The following is a 19,919-nucleotide window of genomic DNA, read 5'->3' as shown; positions in this document are numbered from 1 at the left end:
CCACACCTGGAGCCAGTCTCTGCTCGTTGCCTCCCCTTCATCTTCTCTGCAGGAGCCAGGGCATGAGCCCTCCGTGTCCCAATGTCACCACCCCAGGGCACCTCCAGGAGTGCACCTGAGGGTTGGGGAAGGAGGATATTCCAGCAAGTGCAAGTTTGAACTCGAGGGACATTTGTGGCCGCATCGGGGTTTCTGCTGTCCCCACATCCCCCCCTCTCTCTGTCCCTCCTTCCTGACCCCACACCCGACAAAGCCTCTCACGGAGGAGCTCTCCCCAGGCCGGAGCATCTCAACGCCGACGTTGGAGGAGCACAGCACGCGTTTGGTGCTTGCCTTCGCCCTCGCCCCGCAGCAGAGCGCCGTGTCCCTGTCCCCCCGCTGCTTCCCTGGCCTCTCCTCGCCCCTCGGGCGCTGTCCCTACTGCTTGCAGCTGTAGACCACCTCCTCCTGCATGCACTGCTGGCACTCCACGTAGCAGCACCACTGCACCTGGCAGTGGCACGAGAAGGTGACCAGGCGGCTCTGGGTGTTGTAGCCCCGGCCGCAGCACATGCTGTCGCAGTTGCCCTCCCGGGAGCAGGTCCTGCCCGCGGTGCCCAGGGAGTATTTGCTGGGCCGGCAGAAGCTGGGCGAGTCCTCCACGTACACCAGGTCGGTGGGACGGGGCAGGGCGGGCTGCCGGGCCGAGTGGCCGTGTCTGTGCGGCCCCGCCAGCTCCGAGTGTCCCACGGCGTCGTTGCTGGTGCTGAAGACCTTGACGGCGTCGTCGTAGCGCAGCTTCAGGAGCCGCCCGATCTCGTGGAAGGGCGAGAGCTGCTTCCAGCACGTCCGCACCGCGCAGGAGCCCGACACGCCGTGGCACTTGCAGGTGGTTTTGAGGCCGTTCTTCACCGCCTGATGAGGAAGAAGAGTGGTGGTTGTTACCTGCCAGGACCTAGTTCTCAGGTTGCAGACAGCTGAAAGCACTTCAGTTTTATTGGAGTTATTTCTAGTCCATGGAGGAAAAAAACGTTCGTAAGTAAAATAAAATAAAATAAATAATAAAAAATAAAATAAAATAAAATAAAATTTAAAAAATAATAAAAAATAAATTAAAACAAACAAACAAACCTCACCAAAGCAGAGGAATGGCTACAGAGCTGACAGGTGAGCCAGAGAATGGATAGCCTGAGGACAACCAGCTGAATACCAAATAAGTTCTTAGACAAGTTCTTATTAATTCTATTTGGCACAGTAGGAGTAGTCAATCACAAAACGGAGAGTCTCCAACATGGTGGATTGCTTTTGGTATGTTCAAATGAAGACAGTGCTCTAATTAAACAATGATTTAAACTCAGTAAACAGAAGACAATGATGAGTCAGTAGCCTGTAACCTACAGGTCAAAATGATCAATGTGATGCTCTCTCTGACGCAAACCTGTGTCAGGACTCGTTCCATCGCAAGTCACCAGCAAACTCATAATTGATCTCAAGAGTTTCAGTCTTTAATCTGCTTTACACGTGCCACCAGCTCTAAGCTCCAGCTATTGTCAGAACGCCCTGTGCTCCTGGAGTCATTCAGCTGTGGGGTTTCACAGCTGACACTGTGCTGTGTCTCCCTGTCACCCGCCCTGGGACCCCTGGAGGACACAGGATGCTCCTCTGCCGCTCAACATGCAAGAGAGCATGCACTCACACAAGAGCTCAGGAGAATCCCCGGGCACTCTCAGCACCACGAGGCCCAGGACACAGAGGTGAACAGGTCTGGTTTGTGAGCAGGGCAGTGAATACCCCTCCTACTCACAGGATGGAAGACGTGTCCCGAGTCCAAAGTTCATCCCACCCCTGCCAGCGCAGCTCCTACCTTGATGCCCACGTTGGTGTTGTGGATGTCCACCTTGGCCCGCAGGTCTTTGCCGATCCTCTTCTGCCCCAGGAACTTTTTCAGGAACTTGGTGCTGTACTTGAGGTTGTCCCCGCAGACGCCCCACTGCCAGGCCTTGCGGTTCTCCAGGCCCGGGGAGTCGTCGCAGGTGCAGCGCTCCATGCGCCCCGCGCTGCAGGCCCGCGCCAGCGAGTGCGTCAGGGCGGCCGAGGACACGGCGTACAGGAACGCTGTCTCCTTAAAACCTGCACGGGAGAAGGATTGGGAGATGGGAGGAGCAGGAAAGGCACCTCCCTGCCTCCCCTGCCTGTCCATGGACTGAACTGTGGAATCCCTTGAACCCCTCAGGGGAATCCCCAGGGCCTTGCCCTGAAGAATACACCACAGAGTCTCTGCCTAGGCTGAAAGAAAAGACTTCCCCCGTGGTTCCTTGCCACATTATGTGATCCACCCCGGTTTTGCTCTCCCCTATTCCCCCAGTTCTCGTGGTTTCTCCTTTCCCTGTTTCCCCATTGCCTGTGGTATCCCTGGTGGCTGCCCCATGTCCCCCACAGGGCACTGCCCTTTGCCCTGCCCTTGCCCTGCCCCTGTGCCCTCAGAACTTTGGCCACTGACCCCCACTTAACCACTGAGCACCACATGCTCTTGGTCTTTTTTCCCTGATCCCCTTGGGCGTGCTGGAATAAACCTTTGCTGGAATTTACCATACAAAGGCCCTTCTTGCCTCTCTTGGCTGAGCTAGCCATGGTGTGTGTGCTGTGTGGACTTGACTGCTTGGCCTGAGTGCCTCCCCAGCAGCCTTTACAAAAGAGATGTTTATTGGGATACAGGTAGCAGCAACCACCATCTAAACCCTGAGTTGCCACACGAAACTTAAGCACAACAATTAGAAGTACCAAGAGACAAAACTCCTGCGGTGTTCCCACCCTGTCCCCAGCAGAGGAACACAGATTGAAGAGATCTGTGAGGTGTCACAGGTGCGGTGACACCCCAGTCTCACCCATGACTGGCTCAACGTGGACAGGGGAAGGGTGGCAACAGACAAACACTCCTGGGGAAACACCCAGCAGCAAGAAGTGACAGCCACCAAGCTCTGTCCCCAGCACGGAGCTGATTGGTGCAATTACAGACCATCATTGAAATAACCTTGTGCCATAAAATCAGGAAATCTGTAGTAGACACTGAGAATGTGTCTTGAAATCCATCCTGTTTTTTAAAAATGTTTTTAATTGGGACTGTAGCGGTATTTTCTATGAAAAGACCACATGTAGTTGGAATGGGAAGGGCTCCATGTAGAAGGACATCTTGGGAAGAAGGAAAACTCGCACACGTGTGTGGGTTTTCTGAATTCCCTGTAAATTGTCTACTCCTGGTGACTGTGGGAGTGTGTTCCTAAGCTGTTCTCTCTAAAGCAGAATTGTAGCTTGGCTACAATCCCTGAGATTAAGAGAAATATAGAGGGGATATATAAAGGAGACAAAGCAGGATTGTAGCTTGTCTACAGTCCTCGAGGTCATGGTGTGACTGTGATATTTTAACCAGGAAACAAAGTACAGTGACTGAATGAAAATTCAGTGTGGAGACACGAGATGAGACAGGAATAGGAATATTGATACCTGTGAACTTCACAGAAGTTTCAGAAACTCTGACACAAACCTGACCCAAACACCAAATTATTTGATTTATTTATTTATATTTATCTCCTCTCCTATTCAGTCCTGGGGAAAATCTTGATATTTCCTCTAGAGTTCATTTGCAGGAAAAAAAAATATTATTAATGGGAAATTGCTTACCTAATCCAAAATTTAGGAATTAGTGCAAGGAAGAGAGAGACAAATGACTGGTCAATAGCTCTGAGTGCAGGAATGGATAAGATCAACCAAAATAGAAAAAGTTTGGTTTATGGAAGATAGAGCACTTATACATTGCATGGAAGAAAACATAATGAAGCAAACAAATATTCCACATGGGAAAATTCTAAATTTCCTTCCACATCAGAAGGAAAATCTGTTTTCCCCAATAATGAAAGAGAGAGAGACAACCACAGAGACTTGATCTAGACTTGCACTGAGCCCTGCTTGGAGCAAAGGTGGGAAGCCACCTCTAGAATTCAGCAAGTCCAACCAAATCTCTCCATCATTTTTTTCCCCCAGAGAATTCCCATCCGGCTGTAACAGTGGATCAGAACACTGAGTGCTGAGATCTGAGCGATGTCCACCGTGAACATCACCAAGAGAGCAGGACAAAGAGTTCAGTGACGGTTGCCAGCAAGAGGAATGAAAAATGTGACTAATCACAAACATAATGGAGAGGCTTCGTTAGCAACTTCAATAAACTTCATAGGAGCTCTTTGGAATCGCAGAATTTTAGATAAAGATCTGCCAAGAGCATGGACATGGGGAGATCAACCAACAATCTGCTTCCTGCCTCACCATTTTGGTTGCCATAACCACTGGGGCAATAATTTGCAATTAGTCTTTCTGGTTGATAATCCTCGGCAAAATTCCTCAGGGTCATCTAGAAATAATGAAAGAATGTCACCAAATCCACCAAAAGTTTTGTAAAAGCTGGAATGGGACATGGTCAGTGCAGACTGTGGATGGCAGCATGATGCTCACACATTTTCAAACAGAGTCTCACCCTCTCCAAAGGAGCTAAGAGAGGATAACTGATACGTGAGATCCTAAATCTGCTAAATCATTCCAGCAGCCAATCTCCAAATGCTTGCCAGATTCCCAACATCCCCTCTGACACACTGATCCCAGAAGTGAGGAGAGCATTCCAGAGGCCCTTTCCCATGCCATGAGGAGGCAGCAGGCTCCACAGCCCCTGCTAAATCTGACTTTGTGGATCACCACACTGCTCCTGCTATTTCAGATGCTTTGGTTTCTCCATGCAAGTCCTGGCCACTTTTCAGCCCACTGGAAATCAGAGGCTGTGGCTGTGGTCAGGCCACTGCAGACAGCAGCAACTGCAGATACCCTGCAGACTTTGAAACGTCTCCTTCAAGCAAAGCTTCAACATCACCAGGCTGCCAAATGCTCGTCTGAAAAGTCTGATTCCCTTCACTTTGTCATGAGGAATCAATCACCATTTAACTGTCAATTCACAAAACAAACGAGGGAAGTTAGAGCTGTCCCTCAGCCCTTGTGGGAAGTGTGGCAGAGCAGCTGCTGGAGCTGGATTTTCAGGAGGACACACCACAAATGGCAGCCATCAGCTCCGAGGAGCACAATTTGGGATCTGAACAGAGGTTACTCCATGTGTCCTGCTATCTCCCCTCCCACAGTGACAACAGAGCTCCTGTCACCACAGGCAGTGGGGCCTGGAGCCAATTCCGGGCTCTCAGGGCCTGCGTTGGGGACAGGTCACCCTCTGACCCCACTGAGTGTCTTGACAGGGACAAAATGGATCTGAAATTCTCGGTGCAGGGGGAACATCTGAGAGCAGATGTCTCTGCTGGGCAGTTTAACTGCAAACCTCCAGCACAGAGATGAATTTCAGGAGGCTGCAGCAAACCAGCTCCCTCTGGAAGGACCTTCCATGTCTCCAAGCCTTGCCCTGAGCTCTCCAGAAGGATTTCTTACCTCGGCAGCCTATAAATACAGAAGGACTTTTGCTGCAATGGCACCACTGTTGTGAGCTGTGGTGTGCTCCAGACCACAGGGAAAATTGTAACGGGAGCAAGTTAGCCCTGGGGTGACTCTGCCAAACTAAAGATGCTCAGGGCCAGAGGATTTTCAATGCTGTAGTGAAGGAGCCGTGAGCATTTCAGAGCAGGTGGGGAAGGCATCTCTCTGAAAACAACAGCAGAGCCAACCAACCAAAAAAAGCTATAGAAGTGCAGAAAGATTTAGGATGGAAGGACTCTCGAGGTTTTTAGAACAACCTCCTGCTCAAAGCAGGGCTGGCTCCAATGCCAGCTGCCCAGGGCTTTGTCCAGCTGACTCCTCCAAATCTCCCATCATGGAAATTCTGTGTCTGTGAGTCACCACTCCTCTGTTGTACCATTCCTGGATTCCTCATGACGAGGGTGAAACCACTGCTGGAAGGTCAGAGTCCAACCAGCAGGAGGCAAAGGGATGGATTAAGGGATGGAAGGATTGCAGAGCGCTCATTTCTCGAGAAGGACTTTGTGAGTGGCTGGCTCTGACCTCTTTGCTAAAGGTTTTTATTTCCCCACATCACTGAGTTGTTTGAGATGAAATCCTGCTCTAGCTGATTTCCAGCAGCCCTTAATGGCACCCCCAGGACACCAAAAGCTCATCACTGCTTTATATGTTTTTATAAAGACACCAACTGCCCCTGTGTATCAAGGTGGCTTGAAATAATTTAAATCCTAACTCTTTCCACAGATCTTTAAAGAAGTGGAGAAGGAATGCAGGAGGACTTTGCCTGGATCACTGAGGAGTAATAGCTGTCATAAGTGACAGTGGCAGCAGAAAGGTCGCAGGTTATGCAAAAGGAGTTTCCCAGTTGTACCCAGAGAACTATCAAGAGCAACAGATGGTGCAGACTGGTAAAATAAACCTGGCATTCCAAGAACCAGAAAACCCTTGGCTTATTTTTTTGTTTGTTTTTTGGCATCTCTAGAAGCAGAAAAAGCACTGGCGATCCAGATGAGTCACAGAAGTCTGTCAGTTGTGATTGCAAATTGAGTGTGAGTTTTCACCTGTTACAAAAACACCCCATCTCACTGGGAAGGACCTTTTTCACTCTCTTGCACTCTTAAGACCATTTAGGACTGCTGAAAATGTGCATTTTTCATCATGGATTCTCTAGGACTATGGAGATACCAGATGATTTAAACATTTCTAAAACGCCTCGTCACTACCTGAGTGACAGGGGAGAGCTGCATGACCAACAATGTCCAAGAAAGTTCCAGCAAATGTCACAAACAGATCAAAAAGTGGCAGCTGAAAGCGTTCATGTTCTTTATGAAAGAAACAAACCCCCTTGCAAGCCAAAGGAAAATGAGAACTAATAATTGCTCCCAGCCAAGTGTCCTGTCACACAGGGGGGGCACACAGCATACTTGGCTGTATTAAATCATCATTCAATCCTCAAGATTGTGTAATAAAAGTTTTCAAACACTTATCCCCATCTGCCAAAACAGGTTTGAAATTACAGGTGATATTTTATTTTGTCAGTCAGGAGCCCATGGAAATGTTAAGGCATGCCACCGCCAGATAATTAAATGTTTTCCAGCTATTTGAAGATGAGGATTATTCAATTGTCATTTTCAAGTTCTTTGAGGTTGATGAAGGTGCAGATGTGAGAGAGACACTCAAAATGATCACAAACAGCTCCTTCCACCACCTGCTAAAAAATTCACAGTAGAGCCTTGCAATGTAGAAAATCTGATCTTGCATGTGCTGACTTAATAAAATATTCAGTTGATACTTAACCTAATAAAAATTGATAATTCTAAAAGGAAACATTAAAAAGTTTCGATCCCAATGTTAATTAAAATTAACATCGATTTTCATCAAAATTTATATTGGCTTCTTCAGGTCCTTTTTATTAAAACCATTAAGTTGCTAAACATTATCAAAGGACTGAAACTCAATAAATCTGAAGACTGAACCTTAGTAAGTGCTAATAGAAGTTATTGAAGGGCTGAAAATCTGTAACACAGGCTTTGGTTGGATCAGGGCAGGTCTGGCAAACCCTCTATGCATTCTTTGGGAATTTTTATCAAGAAATAATTTCGGTGTCCATCTTCATTGTATTTTTCTCAAGCATTGGAAGGATTTATTATGTTCCCTTCTACCTCCAGACCTTACAGGACAATTTCTTCATCTAAAGCATTTTGGGAAACAAAAAACCAGTGGGTCTGCTGTCCACTCTGCCCAAATTTCTCCAAATTTGTGTAAAAGAGCCTTAGGAGATCACTGAGATGCCTGCATGCAGATAAATAGCTTTGTCAAACAGTAAACAGGTATAAATTTTGTATTTGAGAATAACAGAGGTTTCCATACACGAGTATCCAAGGCACTAAAGGGATTTTTTTCTTTAACTGCATCAACCCCGTTTTCCCACAGCATCGCCCCAGCTGAGGAGGGAGCTCAGTGCACGGAGCTCTGCTCTCAGAGAAGCCACCAGCCAAGGATGTGAACCTCCTCCCGCTTTCCAATCACTGACCAGCCATGCTGGGAAGATGAGGACAAGGCTTTTTGTGTGCCAAAGGAGCTCAAACTGCCAAAGGAGCTCAAAGGAGCTCAAACTCCCGTGGCTGGGTGAAACGGAGACCTCGGCACTCCCCATCTGCTGCCTCGCTTTGCCGGGTGCGAGATTTAATTTGGGACATCCCGGGGGCTGCGGGCAGGGTTTCCCTGCACACCAGCTACCTTGTACCTCTCTTGAGCAGGCTGGGCCGGCCCTCCAGGCTGCAGTTCCAGCGCTCGCTGCGGAACTGGAACTGGCACTCCAGGATGCCCAGGCGGATGGCGTCCCGCAGCGTCTCGGCCAAGCCCGGCTCCCTCCGGCACAGCCGCTTCTGCTTGCGGGACAGCTGGAGCAGCTCGCACTGCTTCACATGCCCCTTGCCAGGGCCAGAGCCCCCCGGGGCTCCCAGCGATGGGAAGTGGGTCAGAGCTTCTTTCCCGGTCAGGCTGGAAGGAAAGAAGCAGGAGAAGCGGTGAGTTCACGGAATTCACAGAATCACCAAGCTGGAAGAGACCTTTGAGATCATCGAGTCCAACCCAGCCCCAAGATCTCAGCTAAACCATGGCACCCAGTGCCACATCCAGTCTGTTTTAAACACATCCAGGGATGGTGACTCCACCACCTCCCCAGGCAGACCATTCCAGCACTTTATCATCCTTTCCATGAAAATCTTTTTTCTAATATCCAACCTGTATTTCCCTTGGCACAGTTAGGACTGTGTCCTCTCACTCTGTCAGTTGCTGCCTGGAGAAAGAGACTGACCAAGCTACAGAAGACATCCCTGGGGTTGTTCAGGGTCACGTTGGACAGGAGCTCTGAGCCACCCAGAGGTGTCCCTGCCCATGGCACAGGACTGGGTGCTCTTCCAACCCACACCAGTCTGGGATTCTGTGGTGATTCTATCACCCTTAAGGAAAAGGTGAAGAAGGGAAGGATATTCAGGAAGCTGCAGGTCAGCATTTTACCAGGTCAGAGGATTAATCAGTACAGATTGATTAGATCTGGTATCCCACTCCCACCACCCACCACGGCAAAGTCCCACACTGATGCCATGGCAGGGAGGAGAAGCCCATGTGTGTTGTCCCCTGGGAAGTTCTCTTGTCTCCAAGGAGAGAACATGACAGCAGCCATTCACAGGTCACAGCACAGCCAGTGTCACACACAGAGCCCTGGCTGCTGCCCTCTGTGTCACAGCTCTGTGGGACTCCAAAAAGCCGGAGTCAGCTCCTTCCCAGGGTCTGTGTGCACTGGTACCTCACCCCACAGCTTGGAAAGACCAGTGGGGGGATATTACCAGTGACCACTTTCCTCCACAAGCATGAGTTTTGCTGGAAAAAAAAAACCTTGCTGGAAAAAAAAAAAAAAAAAATACAGGAAAGGTCAAATAAAACTGTCCTGCCAAAGCCAATGGCAATGCATTTATGTGTTAATGCAATTCAGCTGAAAAATGTCACAAATATTGGAGACAAATGGTTTCGCTTTCCATGGCAAGACAATATTTCTCCTGCAAAACTCATCTTGCCTGATATCTTCAGGATGCTTGGAATCACAGAGAAATTCTTTTACTTTGATGCTGGATTTGGGGGCTGCAAACTGGGAGCAGCACTGACCAGGAGTGTCACCTGATTCCCAAATCCAGACTCACAGAGAGCCTCAGCCCCAAAAATGCCCAAAGCAGACAGATCAATGGAAATATTCTGCAACCTTTATTTTTGGACACTTCTCCTTCACGATGAAGGATGCAAGTCAAGCACTGCAGCTGTGATTTGCGTCCCCCCCTGTACTTTGTAAATATATAAAGTGTGTTCCTGAGCTGTTCCTGAGATGTTTTCTAGACCTCCCTGTAGTCAGCCCAGCCTATCCAAGCACAGGAGCTGGAGCACAGCTCTGCTGACCTAATCCCAGGGCACCCTGTACCCATTCTCACAGGAGCCTACAGCCCCCAGATGTGCTCACACATCTGTAATTAAGAACAAAAGCAATTAACTAACACCTGCAAACTACCCAAGAACCTTGGAACCCTTGTGGATCACGCAGGGAATGAACCTTAGAAACCAAGTGGGTGAGAAGAATCTCTGCCTCCCGTTGTCACTGCTGAACCGGGGGACAGAAACAGGAGCCAAGAAATAAAGAGGCAGTGCTGGAAGCAGAGACAGAGCTCTGGGACCAGGTTCAGCCCAAGAAACTCAAATTAACACGGCTGGATGAGCTTCGGAGAGAAGCTCAGACTGCACAGGTCAGAGCCCTGCCTGGCCCCAAACCCTGCCCAGAGGCTGCTCAAGGCAGGCCTGAGCTGGAGGAAGTGCCCTGAGGGATGAGATTGACCCAAGGCACTGAGACCAGCCCGTGATGAACCAGCCCGAGCTCTGCCTGGCTCACCCTGGTGCTTGAAACCCAACACACATTGGTGAACCAACCTGTGCACGGCGCTGGGATGTCCCTGGGAGCACAAACACAAGCTGGGCACAAGCTCTGAAGCTCCAGAAGACCAAGATGTGCCAAAATTTGCATGGGCAGGGACAGGCTCAGAGGCCAGCAAAAGTCTGATTTAGGGTTGTTCAGAGAGCACCCAGCTCAGTGGGACAGTGCTGGGCTCAGCAGAGCTGTTGCTGTTTTGTCAGAATAACACCCAGAACCTGGACTTTGCCTGGCAGTGGGATTCCAGCACTGACATCCCAGAAAAGTGGGATGTCAACAAGTGGAGTGGGAATGTGGTTCCTCTCCCTTTGCCACTTTCTCCCCGGATGCAGACACTTTGCAGTGTCTGTGCTCCCGGGCACCAAAGTTTGCCAAGTTCACGACACAGAGAGAGGAGATAAGGAAGTGGGAGGTGTCACTGAAGGGTTTAAGAGCACAAATCCCTCACTGCTTGAAAGCACAGCTCAACCTCCCCAAACTCCATGCACCAAACTACTGACTGCCCGTGTGCCAGCAGACCTGCCACCCATGCCAGGCACTCCACCGCCCCAAAATCCACTCCAGAACAAAAAGATCTCCCCTCTTGCCAGTCTCCATCCTCATTTTAGTGTCCTAAATTCCGGCTAAAACATCTTTATTCCCTTGTCAGGTATTTTAGACAGCAGCAGTGGCTTCACTGACTATTTAGAGCAATCATCTCCTTCCTAGGAAAGTTGTGATCAGCCCTGAGCCCTTCCCTTTCCCAGGGGTTCAGAAGCAGCAGGAGCTCAGTGCCGAGGCTCTGAGGCTCTGACTCCAGAGGATTCCCAGGGTATGACTGGGAAAAATCCAGAGAACTGCAAGATAACTGCTCACTGTTCTTGCCATTACACATGCTCATCCCAAGGGCCCAGGATATTGGCCAAAAATCCATGAATCCCTTCTCCAGGAGGACAGGGAGAGCAGGCAGTGCAAAGCAGAGCCATCGGGTGGATGTGAAATCAGAAATTCAGCCCTTGAGCAGACACAGTTTCACTGAAGGCTGTTGAGCTCCCCCAGGGTTGTTGGGGAGTGGACGAATTTTGAGTGGCAGCTGTAAACTCAAGAGCATGAAGTTTTCTGTAGCCCAGGGGTGTCTGATTCACATCCAGGTCGTGACTCAGGAAGGGGAACCTGGTGCAAAGGTATTGCTGAAAGCTGTGTGAAACAGAGAAAAGGTGGCAAAGGAACCTGCAAGATTTACAAGAGATCTTGTGAATGACGCAAACCAGGGGTGAGCTGTCCTGGACAGGCTCAGAGAAACTCCAAAACCAGAGATGGCCAAAAGTTAAATACAGAACAGCGGAAAAGAGTCAACACAACTTCTGTAAAGGTGGTCAGGCTCTCAAACCCAAAGGAGTCACTGCACACGCAGACCAAGGACAAGCCAGATGTTCCAGATGTCTGCTTGGACATGGACAGGTGACAGATTTCCAAAACAGGATTTGTAAGATAAGCTGGAACCTCCCACAGTTCCCACCAGGAGAAGAAGGGATAGTAGGACAACACAGGGCTGGCCTCCAAGTGAGTAAAGGTTATTCTGATCGCTAAAATGGAATAATCAGGGAGAATCGTGATAATTTGTTAATTGTTCGACTTAAAATAAATGTGGCTACAGTTAAACTTGCAGCCCTTCTCGATGCAGGGCACAAGGAATGCTAAAGTGTCCATGTATTCCTACAAACCATGCAAGACAAAGCCATAAAGGGCTCATTAAACACAAAGATACCTCGACACAGGAAATTCTGGATGTGCAGACTGCCGGAAGCTGGAAAAGATTCCGAGGGAGCATCTCAGTCTGCCACCCTACTTCTGTCGATGCTTTTGTCGTCAGTTTGTTATTACCCAGTGCTGGTGAAGGCGGTGAAGCCACACCAGCTTTTGTCCTGAGTTTTACAGTGCTGGACAGGGATTATCTCAGGGATGTCCTTCAGCCCACCAGTGGCCTGTGGGATTTGGAAGAAGGTGGCATTGCCGCCTCCAGGCTCTGAAGGATGTTGGGTGCTAACATTTGTAGAAGAAAGGCACCATAAAAACCTTTGAAGAATTTGATTCCTTTTCCAGAGCAACCTCAATAGGGCACAGCAAATACAGCCTGGGACCACACACAGAGATACTGAGTCTAATTCATCATTTTCCCCACTCAGAACAAAAGTTTCATGGGAAAAACACTTCCTAAAATGATCCAGCAACACTTTAAATTCTGAAAGAGATAATGCAGCATCCCACACTGATAGTTGGTTGCACAGGCAAACCTACTTAATATATATTATTATTTTTATCATTATTATTGTTGTTGTTGAATTTCTGAAGTTGCAACCCATGGAGTAACTTGGTTTTCCTGTAAAAAAGGAGGCCAGATATAACCAGATGGATAGAACACAGCTGATGATATAAACAGTAGATTTGTTAATCCAGATGACTAAAGCTACCCAGAACACACCTTCCTGTGACAGTGCCCCTTGTGCAAACTCTCCCACTGGTCACCTGAGGCAGGGCAATGTCAGCAAGAAATAATTATATAAATGACATAAATAATTCCACCACTGTGTTCGAGGCTCCCAGGATCAGGAGTCTCACGGTCAGGGCTCCCAAAACTCATCTCTCACACGACTTTCAATTTAGACAAGCAGCAGAGGAACTCACGGAGGTGCCCAAGGCCGTGCAGGTGCCGGTGGCACAGCGGGGAGCAGAAGCCACTCTCTGAGCCAGGACAGCCAGGGGTTGCCCTGCCAGTGGAGGCTTTGCAGGCTCCCACCACAACTGTGTTTTATCAGGGCAGAGCCAACACAGGATCTGATCAAGATCAGAGTACGCAAACATTCGTACAAGATTAAATATAAAATATGCAGATATTTGCAGTCAGGCAAACCGCGTCGTTTTAGATGATTTAGAGTTTATTATCTACAGATCATACAGCAAAGAAAGTGAACTCTTTGAATTAATGCACACCTGCTCGCAATCTGAAAGAACAATAAGGATCTCCAACTTTATTTCTCTCTCCTTTTCTGTCTGAGCACTTTGCTAAATTCATCCATTTCCTTTAATCTCCTTCCAGCCACATTCCAGCTGCTTAAGAGGCTTTTAATGAGAGCCTGTTCCTGTGCAATGCCCAATGTCCTCTGGATCTGAAAGGTCTTAAAAACCAGTAAAAATATGCCTTTCCTACCTCTCCCAAGTAAGGGGGAAATCAAAGCAGCCCACAACAGGACTCCATATCTGATTTCGGGGCCCTTTCATGTTCCACGGGAATATCTCCACCCCACGGAGAGCTGCAAGAAGCCTTCAGGAAAGGCAGAGGGGATGTGGGACATGAAGGATTGAACCAAGGCCTGTGCAGTGCACAGAGGTCCCCAGCTCTCCTCTGTCCCTGGCAGCTCTGTGGAACAGAGTTTTCATCCTTTCAGAAACAGCCCAGTTTAATCCTCCCCATTGGTCCCTGCAGAAAGGATGGCGTGTGAGCATTGCACTGTTGGGACTGATCAGGATGGTTCCTCTGCTTTGTACCCCCACTGCCTGCAAAGGAGGTGGCAGAAATCCCCAGAGCATATAAACGATAAATCTCGATAATCGATATTGAGATGTAACAGCTGATATCAAAGCCTTTCACTTTCCTCCATCAGAGCTGTCATTTCAGCCCCTGGGGCAGGTGTCTCTGTACCTGTTATCCTCCAGGTTTTCCATCAAGTTTCTGCTCCCCACAATGAGAAGAAGCTCGAATTAAAACCTCAGATGGGTTCACACGACGTTGTGAGTCAGAATCCTTTGAGATGGATTGTTTGCTACTTGCTGCAAGCCCTGCCTGGGAGCAGTGACAGATGATGTGTCCAGGTCCAGACTAATTTTTTTTAAAAGAATTCTCCTGAGGTTCCACAGAGAACAGGATATAAAATCCCTGCATCAGAAGAGCTGCCAGTTTGGGAGGAGAAGCAATAACCAGGCCAGGCTCCTGCACGGGGCTCTCCATCCTCACCTGCTCTGGCCTCTCACAGTCTGGACATCCTTGGTTTGACCCCTTTGCACCTCCCAGCTCAGCCACATGAAATATCTCCATGTGGATCCCGATGCCAGGGCAGTTCCAGGGCTGATCCCAGCCCAGGGCAGCAGCTGGGCAGTCCTTACAGGGGAGAGCAGATGGTCAGTCTGACGCTGGACCGGCCACATTCCCCAGAGCATTCCTGGCCTGGAACACTCAACACCCGGTGGGATGGGTTTTAGAACCTGTGCTGCACTGAGATAGTGGCTAAAGAGAGTCTGGGAGCTGAAGAGAATCAAAAAGCATCCATGAAAAAAAGCCTTTTCCTCTGTAATGCAGCCCCACAGCTCCTCTGCTGTTTCACCACAGACTCCACCCTCTGTCCTCCCAAATCTCAGCTGAAAGTTTCTCCCTCTCCATTTCTGCTCTTCCTCTCTGTTTTTTAATACTCAGGTATTCTGTGTGACTGACAATGACAACGATGCTGTGGCAAACCCCCCTGAAAGTGGGCTGGTCCTTTGAGGAACAAAGATGCAGCCTGTAAATAATATCAGCATTTAATTATCAGGAAGAGGATTTTCCTCAGAAACCTTTCCAGGAGCACTCAGAGCTGGACACCAGAGTCGCTATTTGAGGAGCACTTGGTCCATTGGATTTACCAGGGAAATGCTGCAATGCTGCTGTTTGCCAGGGAAATCAATGGAATGTGGGTAACTGGGCTAATGGAATGGAAACCAAGGCTTGCTGGACATCTCTAGAAGGATACAGGAGATGTGAGGACACCATTTTTGGGGATGATCATATTTACTTTAAGGTATCCTTTGAAACACGATGCTGTTTCCAAACCTATGCAAGGCCCAGCTTCGATAGCCCTGCAGGTCACGTGCTGTTTTTACCCTCTAACAGCCCCAAAAAACCCTTCCACCAGGAAATGGGCAAAAATTGTGGCACTGGCTGTGATGGGACAGAACCAGCACTAAATACAGAGGGCATGGGCAGGGCTGAATCAAGAGGAGCTGTGAGCCCAGCCAGCACACCCTGTGAGATCCCAGGCACCTCTGCAGCCACCACAGGTATTTCAGGATGAGTTACAAAGAAATCTGCCCATGGAGCAGGGGCCAGCCTGGCCCATGGGTGAGACACGTCCCAGCCTGTTCCACAGAGGCCTCCCCAGGAGAAGGCTTTGATCAGGTTTGGTGCTTCCACCTTCCCACCAACCTCCTACCTGGGGTGGGTCTGTTCTGGATTCTGCCCTGGGAGAAGCTCTTTGCCCTCCAGCACATCCTAAATGCCTTTTCACCTTGTGAAACGTGAACAAGGAGACAACAGGAGGCTTGGAGCTTTTAATGAGGTCTGGAGACATTCCCACCACCTGAGGAGCTGAACATCCTGAGAGGAAAAGCATGAAAAGGAGGGAATGCTTTGCAGGAGGCTGCAGGGTGGGTGGGGATTGAAGCAAAAGCAGCGCAAAGGGAGTCAGGAGGTGAGGACACTGGACACTCCTGGATTCCTGCATCCAGAGAGCCAGGCAAGCCCAACAGCACCCCAACAACGGCCAGGCCACCTTTCACACAGAGCTTATTCTCTCTCCCTCTCCTAGAAGCAGGTTTTAATTTACCCCCATGGACCTGGCAGCAGGAGTTCAGGACAGACACCAGTGAGCCAACAGCTGCAGGTGCTGGGAATGGGGTCGGGGCTCTGCCCACAGCTGCTGTCATTTCCCTTTGTCCTAAAACCATAATACAAAAATTGCTTCCCAGTGCCAGAGGGCAGGGCTGGATGGGAGATTGGGCAGGAATTGTTCCCTGTGAGGGTGGGCAGGCCCTGGCAAAGAGTGCCCAGAGCAGCTGTGGCTGCCCCTGGATCCCTGGAAGCGTCCAAGGCCGGGCTGATCAGGGCTTGGAGCAGCCTGGGATAGTGGAAGGTGTCCCTCCCTTGCAGAGGGTGGGACTGGGTGACTTTAAAAGTCCCTTCTAACCCAAACCATTCTAGATTTCTCTGAATTTATCCATTGTAATGCTGTGTTCATTCTAGCAAAACTTTGTTTTCTGTATTTAAAGGTGAGCTGCATCTTTGCCAGGCCCTTGGACCATTTTTGCTGGACTATCCCACACACTTCATGCTTTACCTTTGCCCTGATGGAATCAAACTTGGCATTTCCTTCACCCTTTGAACCAGCAATTCTCCACCTTTGCCACATCCACAGCAGAAAGGGCTCAGGTCCTGTCTCTGCATGTTGCCACCCCAAAGCCTCCTTCACTTGTTCTTACATCTTTGCAGGTTTTCTCCATTTGGAAAGCCAATATTTGGCTCATGTGCCTAGATCGCTCCCCTTTGGCTAAACTTAGAAGCAGACCACTGACCCAGGGTCCCCAGTCCCCTCCAGCTCAGGAATAGTTTAGGTGTGAGGTTGGTTCTCAAACCAAGCCACATCAAACATTCACTTCTAAAATATTCAAGTTCCTCTCGAGTCTATCAACTCAGTTTTGTGTCTGAAAGCAGCCGTGTATCACACTGCTCATCACCACTAAACTCACTGGGCTTCTAGACTTGGGTGTGTTCTTTGGACTTTCAGAGGAGAAGGTGAGAATGTGCAGGACACCTGTGTCAGACCCCTCAAGGGAAAAAAAAACCCATCGAAAATTGAACCTACAGCCTCAGATCCTGAGCTGTGCACGGTCAAGAGGCGGCACACACAGATTTCACGTGCCCAGAAAGCCGCTTGTGCCAAAGAAATCATTGTCACAGGGCAAAGGATCACTCAGGTTGCTTTAGCAGCGTCCAGTTTGAGCAGTGGTCAGTGACAGCTCTGTGCTGTTATCTGGAAGGGCAGCACAAATTCATTCACTTCCCTGGGCACAGCCACATGCACATCCCTGTGGCTGGAAAGCCAAACTCGCCCTGCAGCCCAACCCTTCCCGGAGTGAGTGCTGACACAGCCCTGAGTGACTGAGAGCAAGGAGCCACCCCGGCAGCGGCTTCGGTGTGAATTGGGCCAGATGATACAATTAATAAATTTAAAATCCCGATGATTTAAGGAAGATTTGCAGCAGGAATGAAATACCGGTGGTGCCCTAGGTGAGAAGTACCGAGCCGGCAAATGTAGAAAGAAGAGTCTGGCGTGTGGTGGGAGGATCAGTGAGAGGGAACAGGACCCTCCACGTGTGCGGGGCAGCACAGAGCAGCCCGGAGTGCTGCAATCACCGAGTTACAAATGCTCCTGTCTGCTCTGCCCTCACTGATGCGTGCACCAACAGCTCTGCTTAGCACGAGAGTCTGCAAATCCTGCCCGAGGAGTAGCTCACACAGAAAACCAGACAAAACCCCCCGGAACGCTCTGCAGGGGAAATTCTGCATTGACCCAACCTGTCCCAAACCCATCCTTGCCTTTATCCCGAGCGAGGGGAAGACACAAACGCAAGGACAGCCGTGCCCGGGTGGTTCTGATCCCGCAGTGTCCCGGGCTGGAGCAGCAGCTCTGCCTCCGTCTCTGGGCTGGTTTTAGCCGCGGAGCCCCGCAGCTCCTCCACGTCCCCCATCCCTGCCTGCGGAGCCCCGGCTCCCTGTGCCAGCCCCATCCTCCCCGCTCCTGCCCCAGGGAAGCGCCTGCAGGGAGGGATGGATGCCAGCCTCTCCCGGGGCTGGTCCGCACCCTGAGCACATTTCAGGGCTATAATCCACTTTTCCTCCCAGCCGACACAATCTCCCACTCCTTTCCACATCCCGCTCTCGCACGGTGAATCCTCTCCCGGTCCCCTCTGTCCGGGCCCGCCCGGAGCTCGGGGAGGCTCCTGCGCCCCCAGCACCCAGTGTCCCCTCCTGTCACCCGCTGCCCTCGCCGCGGTGCCGGCGCTGCCCGAGGCAGTGCGGGGGAAGCGCCGGGCGCTGCAGGTGCGCGGCTCGGCCGGGACCCCTCGCAGCGACGGGGACGCGCTCGAGGACCGGGATCGGGACCGGGACCGGGATCGGGACCGCAACAGCCCCGCGGAGCCCCCGCGGCCCCTGCGCAGAGCATCCGCGGAGCTGCGCTCCCACGGTCCCGGCGCTGCCCCGCGGACGCTCCGCGCTCCCTCCCGGCTCCGTCCCCTGGACTCTCGTGCTCCTCCCCGGATCCCGGCGCTGCCCCACGGACACCCCGAGCTGCCCCACGGACACTCCGTCCCCCCGCCCCGGTGTCTCCCCCCGGGTCCCGGAGCGAAGGCGGCGCAGGGGCCGATCCCCGCGGGCGGTGCTGACCCGAAGTAGGCGGCGGCGGGCGGCGGTGGCAGCAGGAGGAGGAGGAGGATGCGGCTGAGTTTGGCGGCGGAGCGCATGGTGCGGGCGGTGCCGGTCCCAGCTCGCTGCGGGCCGCCCGGCGCCGCGGCTCTTTAAGGGGGAGGCGGGGCGGCCCCGTCCCGTCCGTCCCGTCCCGTCCCGTCCCGTCCCACCGCCGCCGGGAACCCCCGGGGCTCCCTGGGGACCCACCGCCCCCCCCAGCCTTCGGGGACGCCACTTCGGGTCTCTCCCCGCGGGGTCCCTCCACCCCCGGCGAGTCCCTCCATCCCCATGGGATCCTTTCATCCCAGCAGGATCCTTCCATCCCAGCAGTACCCTTCCAACCCCGTGGGATCCCTCCATCCCAGCAGGATCCCTCCATCACAGCAGGATCCTTCCATCCCCGTGGGATCCCTCCATCCCAGCAGGATCCTTCCATCCCCGTGGGATCCCTCCATCCCGGAAGGATCCCTCCATCCCAGCAGGATATTTCCATCCCCGTGGGATCCTTCCACCCCCGCCCGGTGCCTCCTTCCCCGCGGGATCCCAAGGCGACCCTCGGGGCTCTGCGCTCCCAGACTCGCTGGGGTTCAGCAGAAGCTCCGGGATTCCCGCAGCGCCCCGTGGAGCGGTGGCTGCGGGTGCAGCAGGGGAACGTTCCAAGCCTCAGCGCTGCCTTCGGGCAGTTGTTAGGGAAGCATCAGGGAAGAGGTGAGGCGGCACCTGCTGTGCCCGGGCACCCAGGAGCCCCCCAGCACATCCCCCTTGTGCTCCAGCTCGCTGCTGTGCTGCTCGTGGATGTAGATCCCAGCATGTCCCAGAGCATGGAGCAGCTCCCACAGAGACGTGTAACCAAACTTGCATCGCACAAAGTGATGTCTTCAAGAAATGCCAGGATAAGAACCCGTCCTGGTTTAGTCCCCCTAGGACAGAACCCTTTGGAGATCTCCAGACAAACCCAAGACAGGCAGCTGTCAAATCTAGACAAGGGTGGCAGTGGCTTTGTGCAGCCAAGGCCTGCAGACCCCCAAGGATGTCCATCACCACCTCCCTGGGACTCGTCCTACACAGGCACAGCCCTCCAGGGAAGGGGGTTCAACCTCCAGCCTGGTCCTCCCAAGTGCAGTTACACGAAGCTTCACAGAGGAACTCAAAAGCGAATTCCCAGAACCCAAGAGTGGCCATGGGGATGAAGGTGCAATGCCTCTGGAAACACTCCCA

General features: G+C 51.4%; 1 protein-coding gene across 1 annotated transcript; it reads right to left on the bottom strand.

Moving 5' to 3' along the window:
• Positions 1–417: 417 nt before the first annotated feature.
• Positions 418–18,757, bottom strand: WNT9B (Wnt family member 9B). Its single transcript, XM_040087052.1, has 4 exons — positions 18,681–18,757; positions 8,222–8,478; positions 1,844–2,109; positions 418–894 (listed from the first exon to the last, which is right to left on the bottom strand). Exons 1-4 carry the CDS (start codon positions 18,755–18,757, stop codon positions 418–420), a joined length of 1,077 nt encoding a protein of 358 aa, XP_039942986.1.
• Between the last annotated feature and the right edge of the window lie 1,162 nt (positions 18,758–19,919).

This window comes from Hirundo rustica, chromosome 27 (genome assembly GCF_015227805.2).
Source record: "Hirundo rustica isolate bHirRus1 chromosome 27, bHirRus1.pri.v3, whole genome shotgun sequence".
Taxonomy (NCBI): Eukaryota; Metazoa; Chordata; class Aves; order Passeriformes; family Hirundinidae; genus Hirundo; species Hirundo rustica.
Note: the sequence above shows the minus strand (reverse complement) of the source record. Positions and strands in the feature narration are given on the sequence as shown.